The sequence below is a fragment of the Ichthyophthirius multifiliis genome, assembly GCF_000220395.1.
Source record: "Ichthyophthirius multifiliis unplaced genomic scaffold scaff_1120509251118, whole genome shotgun sequence".
In the NCBI taxonomy this organism is placed as follows: domain Eukaryota; phylum Ciliophora; class Oligohymenophorea; order Hymenostomatida; genus Ichthyophthirius; species Ichthyophthirius multifiliis.
The window spans coordinates 68,105-86,908 of record NW_004086187.1 but is presented as its reverse complement, the minus strand read 5'-3'; the positions used below and the strand labels follow the sequence as shown (position 1 = coordinate 86,908).

General features: G+C 14.0%; 4 protein-coding genes across 4 annotated transcripts, besides 17 other annotated features; 3 read left to right on the top strand and 1 right to left on the bottom strand. All coding sequences in view use genetic code 6, as the record gives it.

Moving 5' to 3' along the window:
* Positions 1-262: 262 nt before the first annotated feature.
* Positions 263-322: a microsatellite.
* A 69-nt stretch (positions 323-391) lies between these two features.
* Positions 392-454: a microsatellite.
* A 635-nt stretch (positions 455-1,089) lies between these two features.
* Positions 1,090-2,639, top strand: IMG5_143850 (serine-threonine protein kinase, putative; the record flags this gene model as incomplete). The annotated part of the gene is made up of 4 exons (XM_004031237.1): positions 1,090-1,471; positions 1,562-1,979; positions 2,096-2,264; positions 2,316-2,639. The coding sequence occupies 4 exons, from the start codon at positions 1,090-1,092 to the stop codon at positions 2,637-2,639; spliced, it is 1,293 nt and encodes a 430-aa protein (XP_004031285.1).
* A 39-nt stretch (positions 2,640-2,678) lies between these two features.
* Positions 2,679-2,733: a microsatellite.
* A 3,385-nt stretch (positions 2,734-6,118) lies between these two features.
* IMG5_143840 (hypothetical protein) lies at positions 6,119-6,647 on the top strand. Its single transcript, XM_004031236.1, has 2 exons — positions 6,119-6,366; positions 6,451-6,647. The coding sequence occupies exons 1-2, from the start codon at positions 6,121-6,123 to the stop codon at positions 6,580-6,582; spliced, it is 378 nt and encodes a 125-aa protein (XP_004031284.1). The 5' UTR covers positions 6,119-6,120; the 3' UTR covers positions 6,583-6,647.
* A 1,264-nt stretch (positions 6,648-7,911) lies between these two features.
* Positions 7,912-7,952: a microsatellite.
* A 398-nt stretch (positions 7,953-8,350) lies between these two features.
* Positions 8,351-8,414: a microsatellite.
* Positions 8,415-10,251: 1,837 nt separating this feature from the next.
* Positions 10,252-10,310: a microsatellite.
* Positions 10,285-10,334: a microsatellite.
* Positions 10,285-10,337: a microsatellite.
* Positions 10,338-10,494: 157 nt separating this feature from the next.
* Positions 10,495-10,539: a microsatellite.
* Positions 10,540-10,983: 444 nt separating this feature from the next.
* Positions 10,984-11,034: a microsatellite.
* Positions 11,035-11,300: 266 nt separating this feature from the next.
* Positions 11,301-11,337: a microsatellite.
* Positions 11,322-11,361: a microsatellite.
* A 669-nt stretch (positions 11,362-12,030) lies between these two features.
* Positions 12,031-12,073: a microsatellite.
* Positions 12,041-12,088: a microsatellite.
* Positions 12,089-12,217: 129 nt separating this feature from the next.
* IMG5_143830 (tata-box binding protein, putative) lies at positions 12,218-12,820 on the top strand (the record flags this gene model as incomplete). Its single annotated transcript, XM_004031235.1, has 2 exons — positions 12,218-12,627; positions 12,676-12,820. 2 exons carry the CDS (start codon positions 12,218-12,220, stop codon positions 12,818-12,820), a joined length of 555 nt encoding a protein of 184 aa, XP_004031283.1.
* Positions 12,821-13,888: 1,068 nt separating this feature from the next.
* Positions 13,889-13,928: a microsatellite.
* A 16-nt stretch (positions 13,929-13,944) lies between these two features.
* Positions 13,945-18,072, bottom strand: IMG5_143820 (poly polymerase, putative; the record flags this gene model as incomplete). Its single annotated transcript, XM_004031234.1, has 4 exons — positions 13,945-14,045; positions 15,048-15,113; positions 15,197-15,836; positions 18,070-18,072. 4 exons carry the CDS (start codon positions 18,070-18,072, stop codon positions 13,945-13,947), a joined length of 810 nt encoding a protein of 269 aa, XP_004031282.1.
* Positions 15,662-15,700: a microsatellite.
* Positions 15,839-15,883: a microsatellite.
* Positions 18,073-18,804: the final 732 nt, after the last annotated feature.

The following is an 18,804-nucleotide window of genomic DNA, read 5'->3' as shown; positions in this document are numbered from 1 at the left end:
TTTCTTTAAATTAAAAAAATTAAAACAAATCTAAGTTTAGTAATTTTAGTCAAAAAAATAATAATTAAATAAATAATAAAATATCGTATATTGATGATGAATAAAATAAAAATGATATTCATAAATAAGCTGATAAATATTAAAGTGAAAATTAAGAACTAAAAACAAAATTTTAAAGTAATGTCTAATAAAATAATAGTAAATATTGACGCAATAATTTGTTAAAATTTGAATATATAAAAATTGTTATCTTATATTTGTTATATAAAAATATATTTTATTGAATATTATAAAAAAATTTACTTAATATAATAAATATATTAAAAATTAAGTAATATTTTTAATAATAATTATATTTTATAAGCTCAGCTTTAAAGTTAAATTAAATAAATAAACTTAGATTTTTAAATTATATTGTAAAACTTAGATTATTAAACTTAGATAGTTAAACTTAATAAATTAATATTAGTATTCTAAGTAACTTTTTAACTGTATATTATTTCTTTTGTATATTGCAACTGTAAAAAATAATTTTTAATACTATTAATTAGTTTTTCATATATAAAAATTTATAAAAAATAATTTGAAATTTATAGATGGAAATATATTAAAAATATTTTAAACATAAATTTAGAGATATAAAAACAAATTAATAAAATAATATATCTAATTATAATTTATGTCATCTAAATTTTACTTTTGTCTAAGTTTATTAATCTAATTTAACAATTTACGATTGATAATCTAAATAAAACTAATAAATTTAATTTAGACTTTTATATGTTTGTATTATATGAAATATTTGTTTATTTATAATATAATATTTTTGTAAAATTTTTTAAATATTTTATATAGAAAAATCTGTTAATTATATATTTATAGTTTAAAATAATTATTTTTGCAAAATTAGTTTAAAATATATATTTTATATGATTAATTACTTAATTTAATATTTTTATTTTATTTTTAATTCATTTTTTTAAAATAAAATTTTCGTAAAAAATCTATTAATCATTTAAAATAAAAAATCTAAAAATTATAAAATAAAATTATTTTTATTTAAACAAAAAAAATTAAAAATTAGATAAAATGAGTGAAATATAATTAATGCTTAGACATTGTAAAAGAGGAAACGAAATAAAATTAAATCTATAAAATAAGTAAATATCTCTTCTTCCGATAGACATATATTAACTAACGCAATTAGAAGTATTAGATTTATCAAATAATAAATTAAACTCATTAGATAGTAAAATAAGTTAATTATAAAATCTAAAAGTCTTAAATTTATAAAATAATAATATTTCAAATCTGCCATAATAATTATTAAATTTAAAAAATTTGTAAGTTTTAAACGTTTCTAATAATCCATTAAATAGTTAATTTGAAAAATTATTATAAACAGAAAATCAAATGGGCTAGTAATTAAAGATTTGTTTAAATAATTGCTTTAATATTTGTTTATAAGATAGTGAAGAACAAAAATTCGAATTAAAATTAAAAGGCGAAGAAATATCTCCTAATTATTAAGTAGATATTATGGCCTAGCTTATCGAAAAAGAAAATTAATTAGGATAAGAAAAGAAAAAACTTTCACTTTTAGAATAATAATTGGAAAAATTATAATTTAATAATAATAAATAATAAACATCTTCTTTCTATATTTCTCCTTAAACTGAAACGGTATAGGAAATTGATTTTAAAGAGTTAGAAATCAATGAATCGATTTCTTAAGGTGGTTTTTCTATTGTGCATGTGGGAATGTATAGAGGATGTTAAGTAGCAATAAAGAAAATATTTAACCCAAATATAACAACAGAACTTTTAGATGAATTAAATAATGAAATAAATATGCTTGCCTAATTAAGACATCCTAATTTAATTCTTTTAATGGGAATAGTTTCTAAATAACCTAATTTATGTATTGTTACTGATTATATTTAAGAAGGAGATCTTTATTAATAATTACATAAAAGAAAGTAAAATAAAATTATAAATAAACATATTTATTTAACTAAAAAAAAATAAAAAAACATGAATTTTATATAAAATATTAAAAATAAAATGTTTATTATTTAAAAAAATTAAAAAAAAGAAAAGAAATTAGTAAAGAAAATAAAAATTTCATAATTAAATAAATAGCAAATACGTTTAATTACTTACATTAAAGTTAGGTCGTTCATAGGGATTTAAAATCTTATAATGTTTTAGTTGATAATAGTTTCAAGATTAAAATATGTGATTTTGGGCTTGCTAGAAAATATGTTTATATTTTTTTTTTTTAATATTTTTTTTATAAATTTTTAATTATGTAGTCTGATCTTAATCAAGGAAATAGCAAATTTAGTGGTACTCCTACTTATATGGCTCCTGAATTATATTAAAAAAAAAGCTATGATGAAAAAGTTGATGTTTTTGCTTTTGGAACTCTTGTTTGGGAAATTTTTACTTCTTCTATTCCTTTCGATGGGCTTGAACCATCTGATATTATGCAAAGAGTACTTAAAGACGAATAACTACCTTTAAAACCTGGTATTAATTAATAACTTCTTAAATTTGTGTCAAAATGTAGACATTCAGATCCTAAAATTAGGCCTTCTTTTATTTAGATTGTGCAGGAATTAGAAAACATTTTATGATATTTTATATATTATTATATCTAATTAACAATTTTATTTTTAAAAATAATTAAATATATTAAAATATTTATTTAACTTAAAAATAATTATTTATTTATGAATATTGCTTTATAAAAAGTGTTAATTCTAAATACATAAATCTTTAAAATAATTATCTTAAAAGTTTTAACTTTTTTTATTTTCATTTTGCTTAAGCTATAATCTAAAAATGTTTTTTTATTTTAATATTTACAAAATCATGCTTTTTAATTATTAAAATCTCGCCTATTATTATTAACTTTATCATTTTAATGTAAGTCTGAATAAGATATATTTTTATTTTTAAAAAATTGATTTTCTTTTAAAATACATATGAATTTTTATTACATTAAATAGTTATTTAAAAAGTATTTTTATTCACTTAAGTTTGCTTTTCTTCCTGAGTTTAAATATTAATAATATGATTTTTGAATTGCTAATTCCTTTTCTGTAAAGTAAACTTATTTTTTTGTTTCTTTTTTCAAAACGTTAATACTTATTGCTTACATTTATAATTTTACGAATAATTTTAATTTAAATTTAATATTATTGAATTATTAGAAATAATTAAGACTATTTTTTTTATTTCATTTATTGATTCAAATTATAATAATGCTTTAAAGTTCAAATTACTATACATTTCTTTTAATTTTTACTAAGAAATAATTTCCTTATAAACGGCAATATGTTTTTTCTTATATTTTAATCAATTTTTTAAAAGGTTTTTAATAGGCTTTTATTACAAAATTATATTTACACTCAAAATTAAAGTAAAAATTAGCAATTCTTACATTTTTATATTATTTTTAAAAAAAATTCATTTTTTTTTTATAAAAAAAACTGCAATCAATTATTTTTATTCTGAAATGTTTTATATTTTTGATATTATAATATAAATAGATAGTTCTTCAAAATTATTTAAATATAAATAAAAGTAAAAAAATTACAATATATTCACTTTAGCCTCCTGTATTCTAAATGTATTGTTAAAAACCTTTTGATTTTAATAATTATAATTTTATTAAATTATTTTTTTGATTTTAAAATTTATTGTTTAAAATTAATGAAATAATTATATCACTTTTTTAAAGATTTTTTAATTTTTTATGTGATTTTTTAAAAAAGTCAAAAAGAAAAACCATTTTGTTTGTTTGTTTATTGATTTTTTAAAATAATATTATATATAGACGAAGCAAAACAAAAAATATGAAAAAGTAAAATATTATTAATAATGATTTATAAATATTATAGTATTTATTTAACATTTCATTTTTTGCTTTATTGATTATGTATTTCTATTATTGATTTTAATGTTTTATTTGTGATATTTAAAAAAAAAAAAATTAAATTAAAAATATTATTTTTATTGCATATTTTACAAAAATGGATGATAATTTTATTAAATATCTTTATAATCATAAAATTTAAAATATACTTTCTGTAAAATGAAACGTAAAATATAAATTGTTGTATTTTTTATTTATTTATTAATAATAAGAATAAAAATACTTTAAAAGTTTTTGCAATCTATAAAATTTGATTTAATTTTATTAAAAAAGAACAATCTTGTTAAAACTTAATGTAAAATATTAATCAAGATCGATTATAGTCTATTAAATAAATAATTTTTCATCTATTAAATTATTTATAAACAAAATATATCTTTTTCATAAAAAATGGAAAATACTCTTAAATAAAAAATATTATTTATTGTTAATAAGAATACTTTTTACAAAAGCATTAGTTAAAATAGCAATAGTTAATAAACACCAAAATATATATAAATAAGATTAATTTATATAAATGTTATTATAATTTTATATTAAAATTTATAAATTAATTGATATTATTTTTATAATTAGCAAATAGAATATTTTTCAATAATAACTTATTTGGGAAAGACACAAGGATTATTTTCTTGATTAGATAATAAATATAAATTTAAATAATGATTTAAAATATATTGATGTAAGAAAGTATTCTTAATAATCTTAATATATTATATATCCAAGAAAAGAAAAACCTATTGTCATTCACAAAAAAAAATTATATCAATTTTTATAACATTTTTTAATTTAAAACATTATATTTAAAATTATAGAAAATAGTATATCTAATAATAAATCAAAGGAAAAATAAAATTATTATAATAATGAGGATATAATAAGATAATATAAATAAAAATAAATAATTAAATTTGTCTTAAAATTTTTTAAAAAAAGAAATTAAATAATTATAACTTACCTGGCTGTAAAAGAAAAATACCATTCAAATATTATAATTTATATAATTCATTTTTCTCAAATGTTTAATCTTAAAAAATATAAATTATGTTTATTTTAGACGCGATAAGATATTTAAAAATTATCAATTAAAAAAAAAAAAATATCCAAAAAAATTAAAAAGTTCAATTATTTATATAATTGTTTATTTAATTTTTTATTCTATCCATTTTTTCTATAAATAATTCTAGTTCTTCTTTATTAAATTCTAAGTTTATTCTTACTTCTTTTGTATCTTTAAATCTTTTTAAAGTTAATTATAAAATAACGAATGAGACTGAAGTTCTTGCCAAATTATCTGCAGAAACGCATACCTTTTATTTTATTTTTTTATTAAATTTATTATATTAATAATTAAATTTATATCTATTAAACATTTGCATTCCAATTATAATCAATTAAAACTAATTCATTTAAAGCTATTTGTCTTTATATAGATTACTTTTAAATATTTTTTATATTCAAAAAGAATATTTCAGCTAAAATATTTGTTCTTTCTTATGATAGACCTAGTTCTTGAGCTGAAATAAGTTTAAGAAGCTTTTTTTGAAAAAAAATACAATTTTAATGATATAATAAATATATTACTGCTTTGCCTTTGCTTATATTATGTTCAACAATTTAATCTGCCAATGATTATATAAAATTTTAAGAATCAATAATTTATTAATATGATGTTATTTCGGGATATTTTTATAAAAAAGGTATTTTTTTATCCATTAAATATTCATTAATACTATCTAAAATAAACTTTTAGTATTTTTTAAATTATTTTTTTTTAAAAAAATATGAAGTGAATAAATATAATTATATAATAGAATTTATTAAATTTATACTTCTTAAAATATTTCATCGGGCTATATTCCTTAAAAAATAGAAGGCTTATTCATTATATTATTGATAAAAGTATATTTGTTTATTATTTGATTTTTTAATTAAAAAGAATAAGATTTATTAATATAAATTATCCTTTACAATAAAAAATATTTAAAAGATAAAAATAAATATACTATTAAAAATAAGAGGAAAAAAATATTAATATATAAATATCAAAAAAACATTAAATACAGATAAAAAAAAGAACATATTTTAATAGAATAATAAATAAATAAAATAAATTATTAAATATAAGATGAAAAAATAAATTTCATTATTCAATAGATAATTTAGATAAACATTTAATGCCAATAAATATTAAAACTTAACAGCAGTAAAAGGAGATACATATACTCATTTAGGTTGGATGTCATATAATGATTTTAAAATGGGAAGATTTATTTTTACATTTGGTATAATTGGAATCTCATTCGTTGCATACCTTGAGCCTTCATATTTCCATGAAACAGTAAATAATAAATAAATATTATTAAAAATAATTTTTAACTAAATAAAAGCTTGGACATGTAGGAAAAACTCCTAGATATGATGTATGCATATAATTTATATTTAAAAAAAATATGTTTATTATAATACCAAAAAAATAATTATTATTATTTTAATTATAAAACTAGCTTATTAACAATTACCTTAGTGGTGAAGAAAAAAGCTTGAATTAATAAATTCTTCATAGATAAGAAAAAGAACACTAATTAGATAATTATGTTAGCCTACTTGAAAATTGCGATTTAAACAATAAAAAATGAAAAAAAATAAATATATGATTATTTATTTTGTTTATTTTTTAAAAAAAATGCAAATTATTATTTAGAAAAAAATAAAGAGAAAAATCTTAAATAATAAATATAGTACAAAAATTTATTTTCAATTTTTTTTAAACTATTAATTTTGATAAAAGATAAAAAGTTAAATTATTTTATAAAATTATAATATTTTTTTTTTTTAAATATTTTAATCATGTAATTAGTAATTTAATTTTTCAATTATTTAATATAAAATAATCAAATAATTCAAGCAAATAAATTCAACATTAATATAAATTAGTTGTCCTTGTTTTAATTAAATAAAATTCTAATAATATGTTAAATAAAATTCAAAGTTTTATTAAGTTATCCTATTAAAATAAATTAAAAAATTTAAAATAAAATGGATAAATTATTTTTTCTTTAATTGTTCTCGTAATATTTCTCTAATATATAATAATTATTTAAGCCTTTGTATAATCGTTAGAATCCGTTCTATGTTACAATAATTTTATAAAGGATATATAAACTTATGATAAATTCTAATTATAAAAATAAAAATAGATATAGTTATATAAAAAGAATAGAAAAGTTATAAATAAGTTTCAATTATTATTTTTATATTTATTATTATTTAAAATATGTATTAAAAATAAGATTTAAAGAATTTTATGTTTTAAATGAATAATTTCTAAAAAATTAAATTTTAATTTTTTATTTGGGTTTTTATTACCCATTTTATTTATATTAGTGAAATTAAAACTCATAATGAAAAAATTAACAATTCAATTCAAAAAATAATTTGAATTAAAAAAAATTAAAAAATATAATAAATGTCTAATAATTCTATAATAAAATTTTAAAATAGATATGACTTTTTGAAAATAAAAATACTCTTATTTAAAGAAGAAACATATTAAATAAAAAAAATATTAACAAAATTAAGATCTAAATATAAGCAAGTTATATAGAAAATTAAGAATATTGAAAAAGAGCATTAATAATTTGAAGCATAAATTATTAGATGCTATAAAAATTTAATAATATGATATTAAATTTTATTAATCTATTTCTTTGAATGTTATAAACTAATGATGAAATATGATATTATTAAAAACAATTGAAATTTTTTGATCGTAAATTACCTTTCAAAATTACAAATTTTATTTGAAATAAAAAAAAGTATATAATACAAATTAGAAAAATTAATTATAATGCTATTTTTTTTAAAAAAAATTATAATTAATTAGTTATTTATAACTAAAAAGTTAGTTAAATAAAAACAAAATAAAATGATTTCTAATTAGATGAAGTTACTGTAGAAAATAAATTAATAATATACATAATAACAAAAATAATTACAGTAATTACAATTAATATCAATAAGAAAAATTTTTATAGTGATATTTATATATTTTTAGAAAAAAAATAAAAATGAGCAATTATTAATAAATATAAAGAAAGTATTAATTAAAGATACAAAAATCTTTTTATTATAAAAATATATTTAAAATAAAAATAATTAAGAAAATAACTAAGTAAAATATGTTAACCTTAAATTAGGTTAAATAATTTAAAAACTGAAAAAGTAAAAGATATTAAAAAATAAAAATAATTATTTAAAAATTTATATAAAAAAAACATTAAAATTATATATAATCTATAAAAGTATAAATTTATATTTTAATATAAGATTTATAAATTAAAATATCATATAAAATATATTTAAAAACAATAAAATTGAATATTTTTAACTATATTAAAATCTTAAATTAATAAAATATATATATATATATATATTATTAATAATATATTTTTAAATATATTATATATTATTTGTATACTTTAATTATTTATTATTTATTTTTTTCATAATTTTTTTTATATATAAATTACAAAAATGAAATATGTTAAAATTCATATAATATTAAAAAAAAAATAGATTCTTCATTAAATAAATTGAATATATATTTCTGTATAAAAAAATTAAATTTTTTATTATTTTTACATTTATTAAACTAAGATCAAAATATAAAATATTGAAATTTATAAAAATTATTTTAATATTTTCTATACTTATTTATAATTTAATATGATTAAAAATAATAAAAAATATTAAATAGTTGAATAGACATTTTAAAATCCTATCGACAACTAATTTTGTTTTACAGAAGAAGATAATAATTAACATTTTTCTAATTTATAATCAAAGTAAGAAGAATAAAAATTTTCTAGTATTTAATTTAGTAAAAAATCATAATTTAAAAATAAAGAAACATAAACAAGTTTACAAATATAAAATTAAGTAAAAATTAAAGATTAATATGATAATAATTTTAGTTAAAAGTCTAAAGAATAATAAAAAAGCAAAAGTACTTCAAAATATTTATATTCTTCATAAAAATAAAAATTAACTTATGAAAACTCATTTAATGTTAATTCTGTAAAATTTAATAATATTTAGAAAGAACAATTCCAATAAATTAAGGAGGAAATTAAATAAAATTGTATAGTAAAAAAAAATATTAAATATTATATTATAAATATTAAAATAAATCAGAAATTGTTTAAAACAATAATATTTAAATTATTGCTTTTTAAAATATTTAAAAATCACTTTCAGATTAAAATATAATAATTTTTTAAGGAGAAATATAAAAATATAGACCAAATTTAAACTATAATTTTATAACTAGATATATGAGTCTGAATTGTTAATATTTAAGCTATTATAAAGATAAAATGCATGCAAAATGTTATGAAAACAAACCTTTATTTAAGGTTTCAATAAATAGAATTTAGTCTTTGAAATAAATTTTATTTGAGTTTCCGTTGTTACCAAAAGAATAATAAAAATAATTAAAATAAAATTAATAAAAACAATCATAATCTTATTTTTTTGAAATTATTATAATTAAAGACACTTAATAAAATGATTAAAATTGTTCTTTTATTTTAAATGTATTAAAATTAAAAAAATTAAAATTATTTTTTATTAAAATTAAAAAGCATTTAATGCCGTTTAATTAATTTAACTTTTATATAAATTAATAAAATTCTAAATAGATTAAAGGTGAATGATTATTGAATTTTATATATACTTATAAAAAATAAAATTTTATTATAAAAATAGATATAATTACTTGGTCAGGAAGATAACACGAATGGTATGAATCTGAAGAAAGACTACTTTTTTGTACAAATAATTATGATATTTTATAAACATGGATAAATGTTATAAACTTTTTAATTTAAAATAAATGATTTAATTTTTTATTATGTGTAATTTCTAATATAAAAAAAAAATAATATTTACGATAATTTAATATTTATAATTAAATATATTTAAAAAGTAGTTTTTTTTTTAATTTAGTAATTATAAAATTAAAATTAAAATTTCATATATTATTATATAATTAACATTAAATATTTATTTTAGTAATATTTAAAGAAATTAAAATACTAAGTTAGAAAAAAAATAAAAATTATATTTAAATAATTAGAAAATTAAGGTAAACTAATAAAAATTTTAAGTATCAAATTAAGGTGTAAAGTAAATAAATTATATTATATAATTTAGTTTAAAAAATATTTAAAACATTAAAAAACATTAGGTAAAAAACTAAGAATTTAATAATTTATTATATAGTTTAAAAAGAAAAAAAAGAAATTTATAAATATATTATATATACATATAAATATATATATATATATATATTTTATTATATATACATTTTTTATTAATATATATTTTTATTTTTATAAAAGTATATCTTAAATAATTATTAATATTTTATATATTTATTAAAAAAATAATAATTATCTTTTTTATTAAATACTAATTTATAATTTTTTTTTTATGTTTTTTATATTTCTTTTTTTTTGTAAATACTCAATATTGCTATTTAATTATATTATTTATTTATTATTAATTATATTTAATTATTTATAATTAAATTTTCATTTTACATTATATTTTTATTAATATTATTATTTCTTAATAATTATATAAATATAAGCCTTATAAAAATTTTATTCTTTTTTTAATATTAATTTTGCATTTAATACTTTTTTTTATTGTTTTTTATTAATAAACAAAAACTTAATAATAAACTTTATTTATATATATTATTATTACTTTAATATATTTTAATTTAAAATATATTGAATATATAATTATTATGCAATTATAAATATTTCATTTTTCTTTTTTTTATATATTAATTATCAAATTTTTTTAATATGATTCAAACTTATACATTTTATATATTTTTATATAATAAAAAATTACTTATTTATTAATATCAAATTATTTAAATTTAAGCTATTTTCTTTTGATTCAATAAGACTTTACGGTATTTTTATGTATCATATTAATATATTTATTTAAAGAAAATAATTATCATAATTTTTTTTCTTTAATTAAATTAATAATCTTAATTCTTTAATAAAATTTATTTATTTCATAAAAATGGTTTTTTTATCTGTTTTAATAAAAAAAGTTAAAAAGACATAAATAAAATTATTTTAATATTAAATTTTAGACAAAGAACAATTTCTTTTATAGAAAACATGAATTTATATTTTTTAATATATTTAATAATTATGTTTCATATCTATTGGTTATTTTTGAGTGTATTAAAATCAATAAAAAAAATTATTTTATATTAACCCTAGAAATATAAATGGAAACTTCTTAAAATTTCTTTTTCATGCTAAGGAATTTTTAAATTTAAAATTTTTAAATTTATATATTTTATAATAAATGCTTATATAATTTATTTTAAAAAAAATATTTAACATAGCTTAAAATGGTTATTCATCATCTTCAACTCAATGTTAAATACATTTGATTTATAGAATAAAAAGTTATTTGTAAAAAAATAAAAATTATAAAAAATAGATGAAATTAGTTTAAGATTTTAATGAAAAAAAATTATGTGAATATATTAAAAATATGATTAGTATAAAAATATTTTTTTAAAAAAGGTTGAATTTCTTATTAATATAATTTTATCTCTAGGTTTTTAGAAATTACTAATAGTTATTTATTAAAAAAGTTATAATGAAAAAAAAATGTTTAAATTATAATTTTAATAATTAAATCAAGATAAATAAAATCTTTTTCTAGGCAAAATTACTAGATTTATTTCAAATTATTATATAAATTATGAATGGATAAAATTTAAATATTTATAAATATCTTTATAATAAAATTATTTTTATTAAATTACTTATATTAAAAATAAAAAAATTAACTATAATATGTTTTTTTATTTTTTTGTATTGAAACTCCATATAAAAACCAATTCAAAACTAAAAAAAAATATTACTTTACTATTCTTCTAATGTAAATAAATATTTTCCATTTTATTTTTTAAATTTATCAATTAAATAAAGCCATTTTTTTTATGATATATTTTGTCTACTTTAAATACTAGATCAGAGGAAAAAAATTAATAAAAATATATATTAAAAAAAAAAAAATATATATATATAAAAAGAAAAACCTAAATTCCATTTCATAAACAAATAAATAAATCAAAAATACATTTTTCTTATGAATTCTAGGAATGATAAATCAGATAATAATTTAAGGGAAGCTCCCAAAATCCAAAATGTAGTAGCAACAATAAAAATGAAGCATTAAAAATAGGAATTTAAATTTGATTTAACTACAATAGGTTAGAAATGCAAAAATACATAATACAATCCAAGAAGATTTCCTGCTGTATTTATGAGAATTAAAGAGCCTAAAGCTACAGGACTAATATATGCCTCTGGAAATATGACGATTGTTGGGACAAAGAGTATAGAAGAAAGCTAAAGAGCAGCAGAAAAAATGTTAAAAGATATTAAAAGGGCTTTAGAAATAAAAGAAGGAGAATGCGAATTTTAAGAAAAAAAAATTTAAGTTAGAAATATTGTGGCTTCATGCAAATTAGGTTATAAAATAAATTTAAATAGTTTAAATGAAGATAATGAACATAATAAATTTGCAACTTATGAAGATACATTTCCTGGATTAATATATAAAAAATTTAATAGGTAAAACTTAGAAAATAATCATAATCAGAAGAAAAATTTTAATAATAGTAATATTGTTGCTTTAATTTTTGCGAGTGGTAAAATGGTTTTTACAGGCGCTAAAAGTGAACAAGATATTAAAAATGCATTTGAATAAATGGGATAAGCGTTCTAAAAATTCGAAAAAAAAAATACTTAGAATTAAGAATAATGAATTAATACTTTAAATTAAATATGTTTAAATATATAATTAAATATTTTTTTAATTATTTTTTTTTAATAAAAAAAAATAATAATAATAAAGTAATTTTATATTATATCATTTTTAGATTATAATTTATTTCAATTTTTATAAAACTATATAACTAATAGATTTCACCTAATTTATTAATTCTATAAGAGATTATCATTTATAAATAAAAATAAATTAAGGAAGAAGATATTTTATATTTATATTTTTTTGTTGTCGTGTAATTTATAATTTAAAATTTATCTTTATAATTATTAAATTAATAATAATAAAAAAAAAGTTACAAAACTTTCAAAAAATATAAACTTAAATTACTTTAATTATACTATTTTTAAATTTTTTTTTTTAATAGTTAGTTTTAATTAATTTAATTTAAATTTTAATAAAATTAATGTATTAAATAATGAAATGATTTACTATTTGTAATTATAAGAAAAAAAATTAAATAAATGATTTAAAGTATAAGAAAACATACTATCTTCAAATAAATAATTCATAAAAAAATATACAAAAGCATATTATATATATCATATCTATAAAATATCAACAATCGATATTATTAATAAATATTTTATTTTTTTATTTAATTCACTACTTATTTATTTTTGCAATTCATTAAGATTTATTTAATTTTTTATAATTCTAATGTGCTCTTTAATATATTGTATTAATTATTTTTACTTTTTATTAAAATTCAATACATTTATATTTTTTATTTGAGATAATTTTTTTCATATATAAAATAGCAAAATAATTTTATTTTTTCTGTATATATTAAGTGTTATTTTAACAAAATTATAAGAATACTATATATTATAAGTATTTTATTTAAATAATATTTTTTATAATAAAAATAAATAAATTTTGTAAAATTATATAATTTAAAAAATATTATTTATTTGACATATAAATGTTATAAATATATTATAATATAAAAAAAATTAAATTACAATGATTTATTTATTCTATAAGTTTATTTATTTAAACTTTAAAAATCTAAGAAATGTTAAATAGAAATACATAAAAATGTTTTTTATTTATTTATTAAAATATTTATTTATTTAATTAAAATTAGAAATTTATATAAATCACATGAAATCATCTAAATTAATATTTTCTTCTTCATTTTAATCTTAAGCAATGTTTTTCATTATTTATTTGTTTTTAGATTATTCAAACTCAGATAAATCTTATTTTTAATTGTTTTAAATGCTTTTAATTGAGTAGTCTTTTTAAGATAATTTAAAACAACTTTTAACTTTATATTTTTAATTCTAACAAATAATATTTGCATTAACATTAAATTTTTTCAAAAATTATCTATTTTTTTATAAAATTTAAATGTAAAATAATATTTAATATACTCGTATTTCAAATCTGATTAAACTGTACTGTAAAATTCTTTAATTGTTTATTTTAATATAATATCATTTTCTTTGTCTTATTTTTCTCCTTTATTGTTTTTTATCCCTATAAACATCACTTGTATTTATTTAAAATTAAACTTCTTATTTTTAAAAAAAATCAGGCCAAGGACATATTTCCATATCTTTTGATCGTTTATCTGATAATCTTTCTATTAAATTTAATATTTTAACTCCCGATTTTTTTTAAAATAATATGAATTCATCTTATGTTGCGTCTGATATTTCAGGTTAACATAATTACAGTTCAATGAATTTATCATAATAGTTTATAAAATCGTAATTTTCTAATAAATCTGGATAATCTTTTATATGAAATATGATTTTTTTTTATATTATTTCATTTGCTTCACTATTTTTTAAAAATATAATGTATTAAATTTAGTTATTGTTTTATAATTATATTTATATATAATCTTCCGTAAATTTTATCTTATTTTTAAACATCCCAATATTTAAAATAACATAACTATATTATATTATTTTTATCATCTGAAAAAAATTTTAATATTATAATTATTTATATTAAATTCATTAAATTCAATTCAAGTATATTTATTTTGTTTATATTTTAACATTAAAGTAATATTTTCATAAAAAAATTATTTAAAATTTTAGAAATAAAGAATTAAATCTATTATTGAAAATTAATAAAATTTACGGAAAATAATTAAAAATTTATTAATTATAAAATAAAATAAAAAATCTATTAATATATCCTTACAATAATCTTTTTTTAATAATATATAAATTAATTTCTTTAATACGAGCAGTTGAATTATATTCAGGAAAGCATGAAGTCATTACATTCATAAAAATTGACTCTTTACGTTCTATTTTGGATATATAAAAGTTAGATTATAAAATTAAAATAATTAATTTATATATATAATTATTTTATTTTAAAAATATCTACTTTTAATATTATAATGCTTATGTTTAGTATTTTCATAGTATTCTTTAATTTTAATTGGAATTTGTGAAAAATCCCAGTGTGTGTAATAATAAAAAAATTCATTTATTAACTAATTAACTTCATAATTTGGAAACATTTAACAAATTTTAGCAACTAAAATAGCCCAACTAATACCTCCTAAAAATCCAAGCATATTATTATATACTCCTTTAGATTTAGCCCATAATTTAATAAATTTAAGTGTATTTTTGAATTTTTCTTAATCTTTAACACTATTAATAATGCTTTAGTTGCATCTTCTTCCATTTAAAGAATCAACATCTTTTTCAGTCATATCTTCAAGTAATTCTTCAGGAATTTCTCCTTCAATATTTTCAGGCAAAATATTAAGTTTGAACTAAGCAAATGAAATATCAATATCTTAATCATTATAAATAAAAGAAATAATAGGAATATTTGCTTCAATAATATTTTTTAATTCTTTAATATTTTTATTTGCTTTAAAAATCTTATACAAATCTTCATGAAAATGTGTCTCTCTTTTAATAAATTAAGGACTTGCACATACCATATCTATATCACCTTCTTTAAAACTAACACCTAATAAAAAAGAACCAAATGGTAATAACTTTGCTGTATACTATTTTATTTTATTTTAATTTTTTTTTTTTAATTTTTTTTACTTTATAACTTTCTTATTAAGATATACCTAATTCTCTAATAACTATTTATCTACTCCATTATGTTATAATATCTTAGATTTCATAAATTACTTATTAACGCTAATTATTTGAATTTTCATCACTAAAATAAGGATTTATAAATTCGCATATTTTTTTTGATTTTTCTAAATCAAAGCGAACGCCTTTTGAATTATTCATAACTTAATTCGGAATTTTTAAAATGTTTAACTAGTTTTAGGTGAATGTTATTTTACTCATTTATGATTCAAAGTCAAATTATTACATTTTTTAACTTTTGAAAATTCGATTTTAATATTTATGTATATTGATTTTTTTATTTTATATAAATAGATTTAAAACAAAAAATTAAATAGATTTAATTATAAAATATATATAATAAAATAAAAATTTTATAATTAAATTACATAATTACAAAAAAAATTATGTTTAATAAAAATATTAATTGTAAATATATCTAAAAAAATATCCTTAATATAAAAATATAAATTTTTTAAATAAATATTAGAAGTAAGAAAATTATAAGGATTAGTTCATAATAATTATTTTTAGAAACTTTTAAATTTTTAAGAATAAATTATTAAGTTTTAAAATATTTTATTTGTTAAAAATAAATATTATTTAGAAAAAAATTAATTAAAAAATTCTAAATATATTAAATTTAAAATAGAAATTGATGCCTACATAAAAGACAAATTTCATCTTGAAACTTTCAAATATAAAATTTAATTAAATAAAAGACAACTTTATATTTATATTAATAATAATAACATGATTTTATTATAAATAGTTTATATTTAAAATCTATGATTAATTAATTATTATTAAAAAAATATTATAATCAAGACTTTTTATAAAATAAATTAATGAACATCTAAAATTTTAATTATATTTTTTATAAGAATTTATAAATATCTTTATATTTTTGTTTTTATAAATTAATAATTCTTTTATTTTGATTAATTTTTTTTATAGATAAATTTATTTGAAATAATAATACATTTAATAAAATAAATAATAAATAAAATTATCTGTATAAAAATATATAAAATCCTATCCTATATATTCATAAAATATAACTCTATTAAAATTACTTTTATTTATACGAGCATTACATTTTTAATATCCTTAAAAATTAAACTGTTAAATATTATTTAAATAAATATTAAATAGTTTTTATTCTAAAATTTTGTAAAGCTGAATTTCCTCACGAAATAATAAATATTGATATTTCAGGTTTAATTTTAAAAGAAATGATTTTTTATAAATATTTTAAATAAATTAAATGCAAAAAATACAATATATAGTAATTTGAACTCGCTATTTTTTATACTTTTTAGATAGAATATTTTTTATAAATTTAGTACAAATAAATATAAGCGAAAATTTTTTAAATTTAAACTATTTTGTGTAATTTTTGAATTTATATAAACTAATATTAAGTCTAAAATAAATAAGTGACTTAAATTTAGACAATAAAAATGATATTTTAAAAAAAATTTACTCATTTAATTTTTTCTTATAATAATATTACTCATAAAGATTTAATAGATTTTTAGAAAATATCCAATTTAAAAAAAAATCCTAATTTTTTTTCTATTTATAATAACAAAGAGGAACATTAATAAACAACAATAATTAATAATTAATATTTTCCTTTATGTAATTATGTATACATATAAATTTTTAACAATTTAAAAATAGAAACCTTTAATTAGAAGGCAATTATTATTAAAAAAACATATTATTAAAATGATTATTTTAATTATATATTATAAAGTTAAATTTTTTAAAATAAATTAATAATTTCCAATTTTTTTATTTTTAAATAATTAAATTATTATAATTATAAAATAAATCAGTTTTCTTATATAATTTTTTCCAGATATTTAACTTCATCTTCTATAGTTTAAATCAATTAATCTATTTTTTATAGTTGTTAAGTTTAATTTTATATAGGAATTATTGATTTTTCTTCCTAATTATTAATATTTTTTAAGATTTATAAAAATATTTATTTTGCATCATATTCAATTCTAACATAACTTCCTGTTTATAATTAATTATTTCGATAATACTATTAACTTATAAGATGATATTTTGATAAAAAATCATTTAAATATTCAATTAATTATATTTTATCTAAAATATTATTTTCTAATAAAAAATTACCATATTAAATATTTATTAATTCTAATTAATTTTAAATTTCATTCACCTCATTTTATTATAATTTTTCGGCTAATTTGATTATTTTGGCGAAAAGATAAATATCCTTTTATATATTTAAATTTGTATATTAATTTTCTACATATTAATTTGCTAATTATTCAAAACATCCTAATCCTTATTGCCTGCATGAAGCTATGTTTATTTTCAAATGTTCTTAAGCATTATCATTGTTATTGTTTTCTTTTACCCATGGATTTTAACTAAATTCTTTTAATTTTATTAGCCATATATTTAAATATTTTTTTAGTTTTTCTAAAAACTAGATTAACTAACAAAAGACTAATTACTTATTATTGATTTATTTTTTACTTAAACTTATTAATTTTATTAATTTATTGCAGATAATTAATTTTTATTTTATTGTATTGATTTTTTCATATTTTATTAATAGATTTAAAAAAAAATATTCAAAAAAACATAATATACTTTTTTTAATTTTATATTTAATCAAGTTTAAAAAATATTATATCATTAAAAAAAATAACAATATATATAATCAGCTTATCTTTTTTAAAGCAAGTATATAAAAAAATTAGTATCTAAATTTTTTTCATCAGTTTTTTCATGTGAGATTATTTTCTTTTATTTATAATTTTTTTAAGAAACGATTTTATCTTAAATTATAAGTTTAATTATTGAGATTTCTGAAACCATTAATATAAACAATATTAGAAT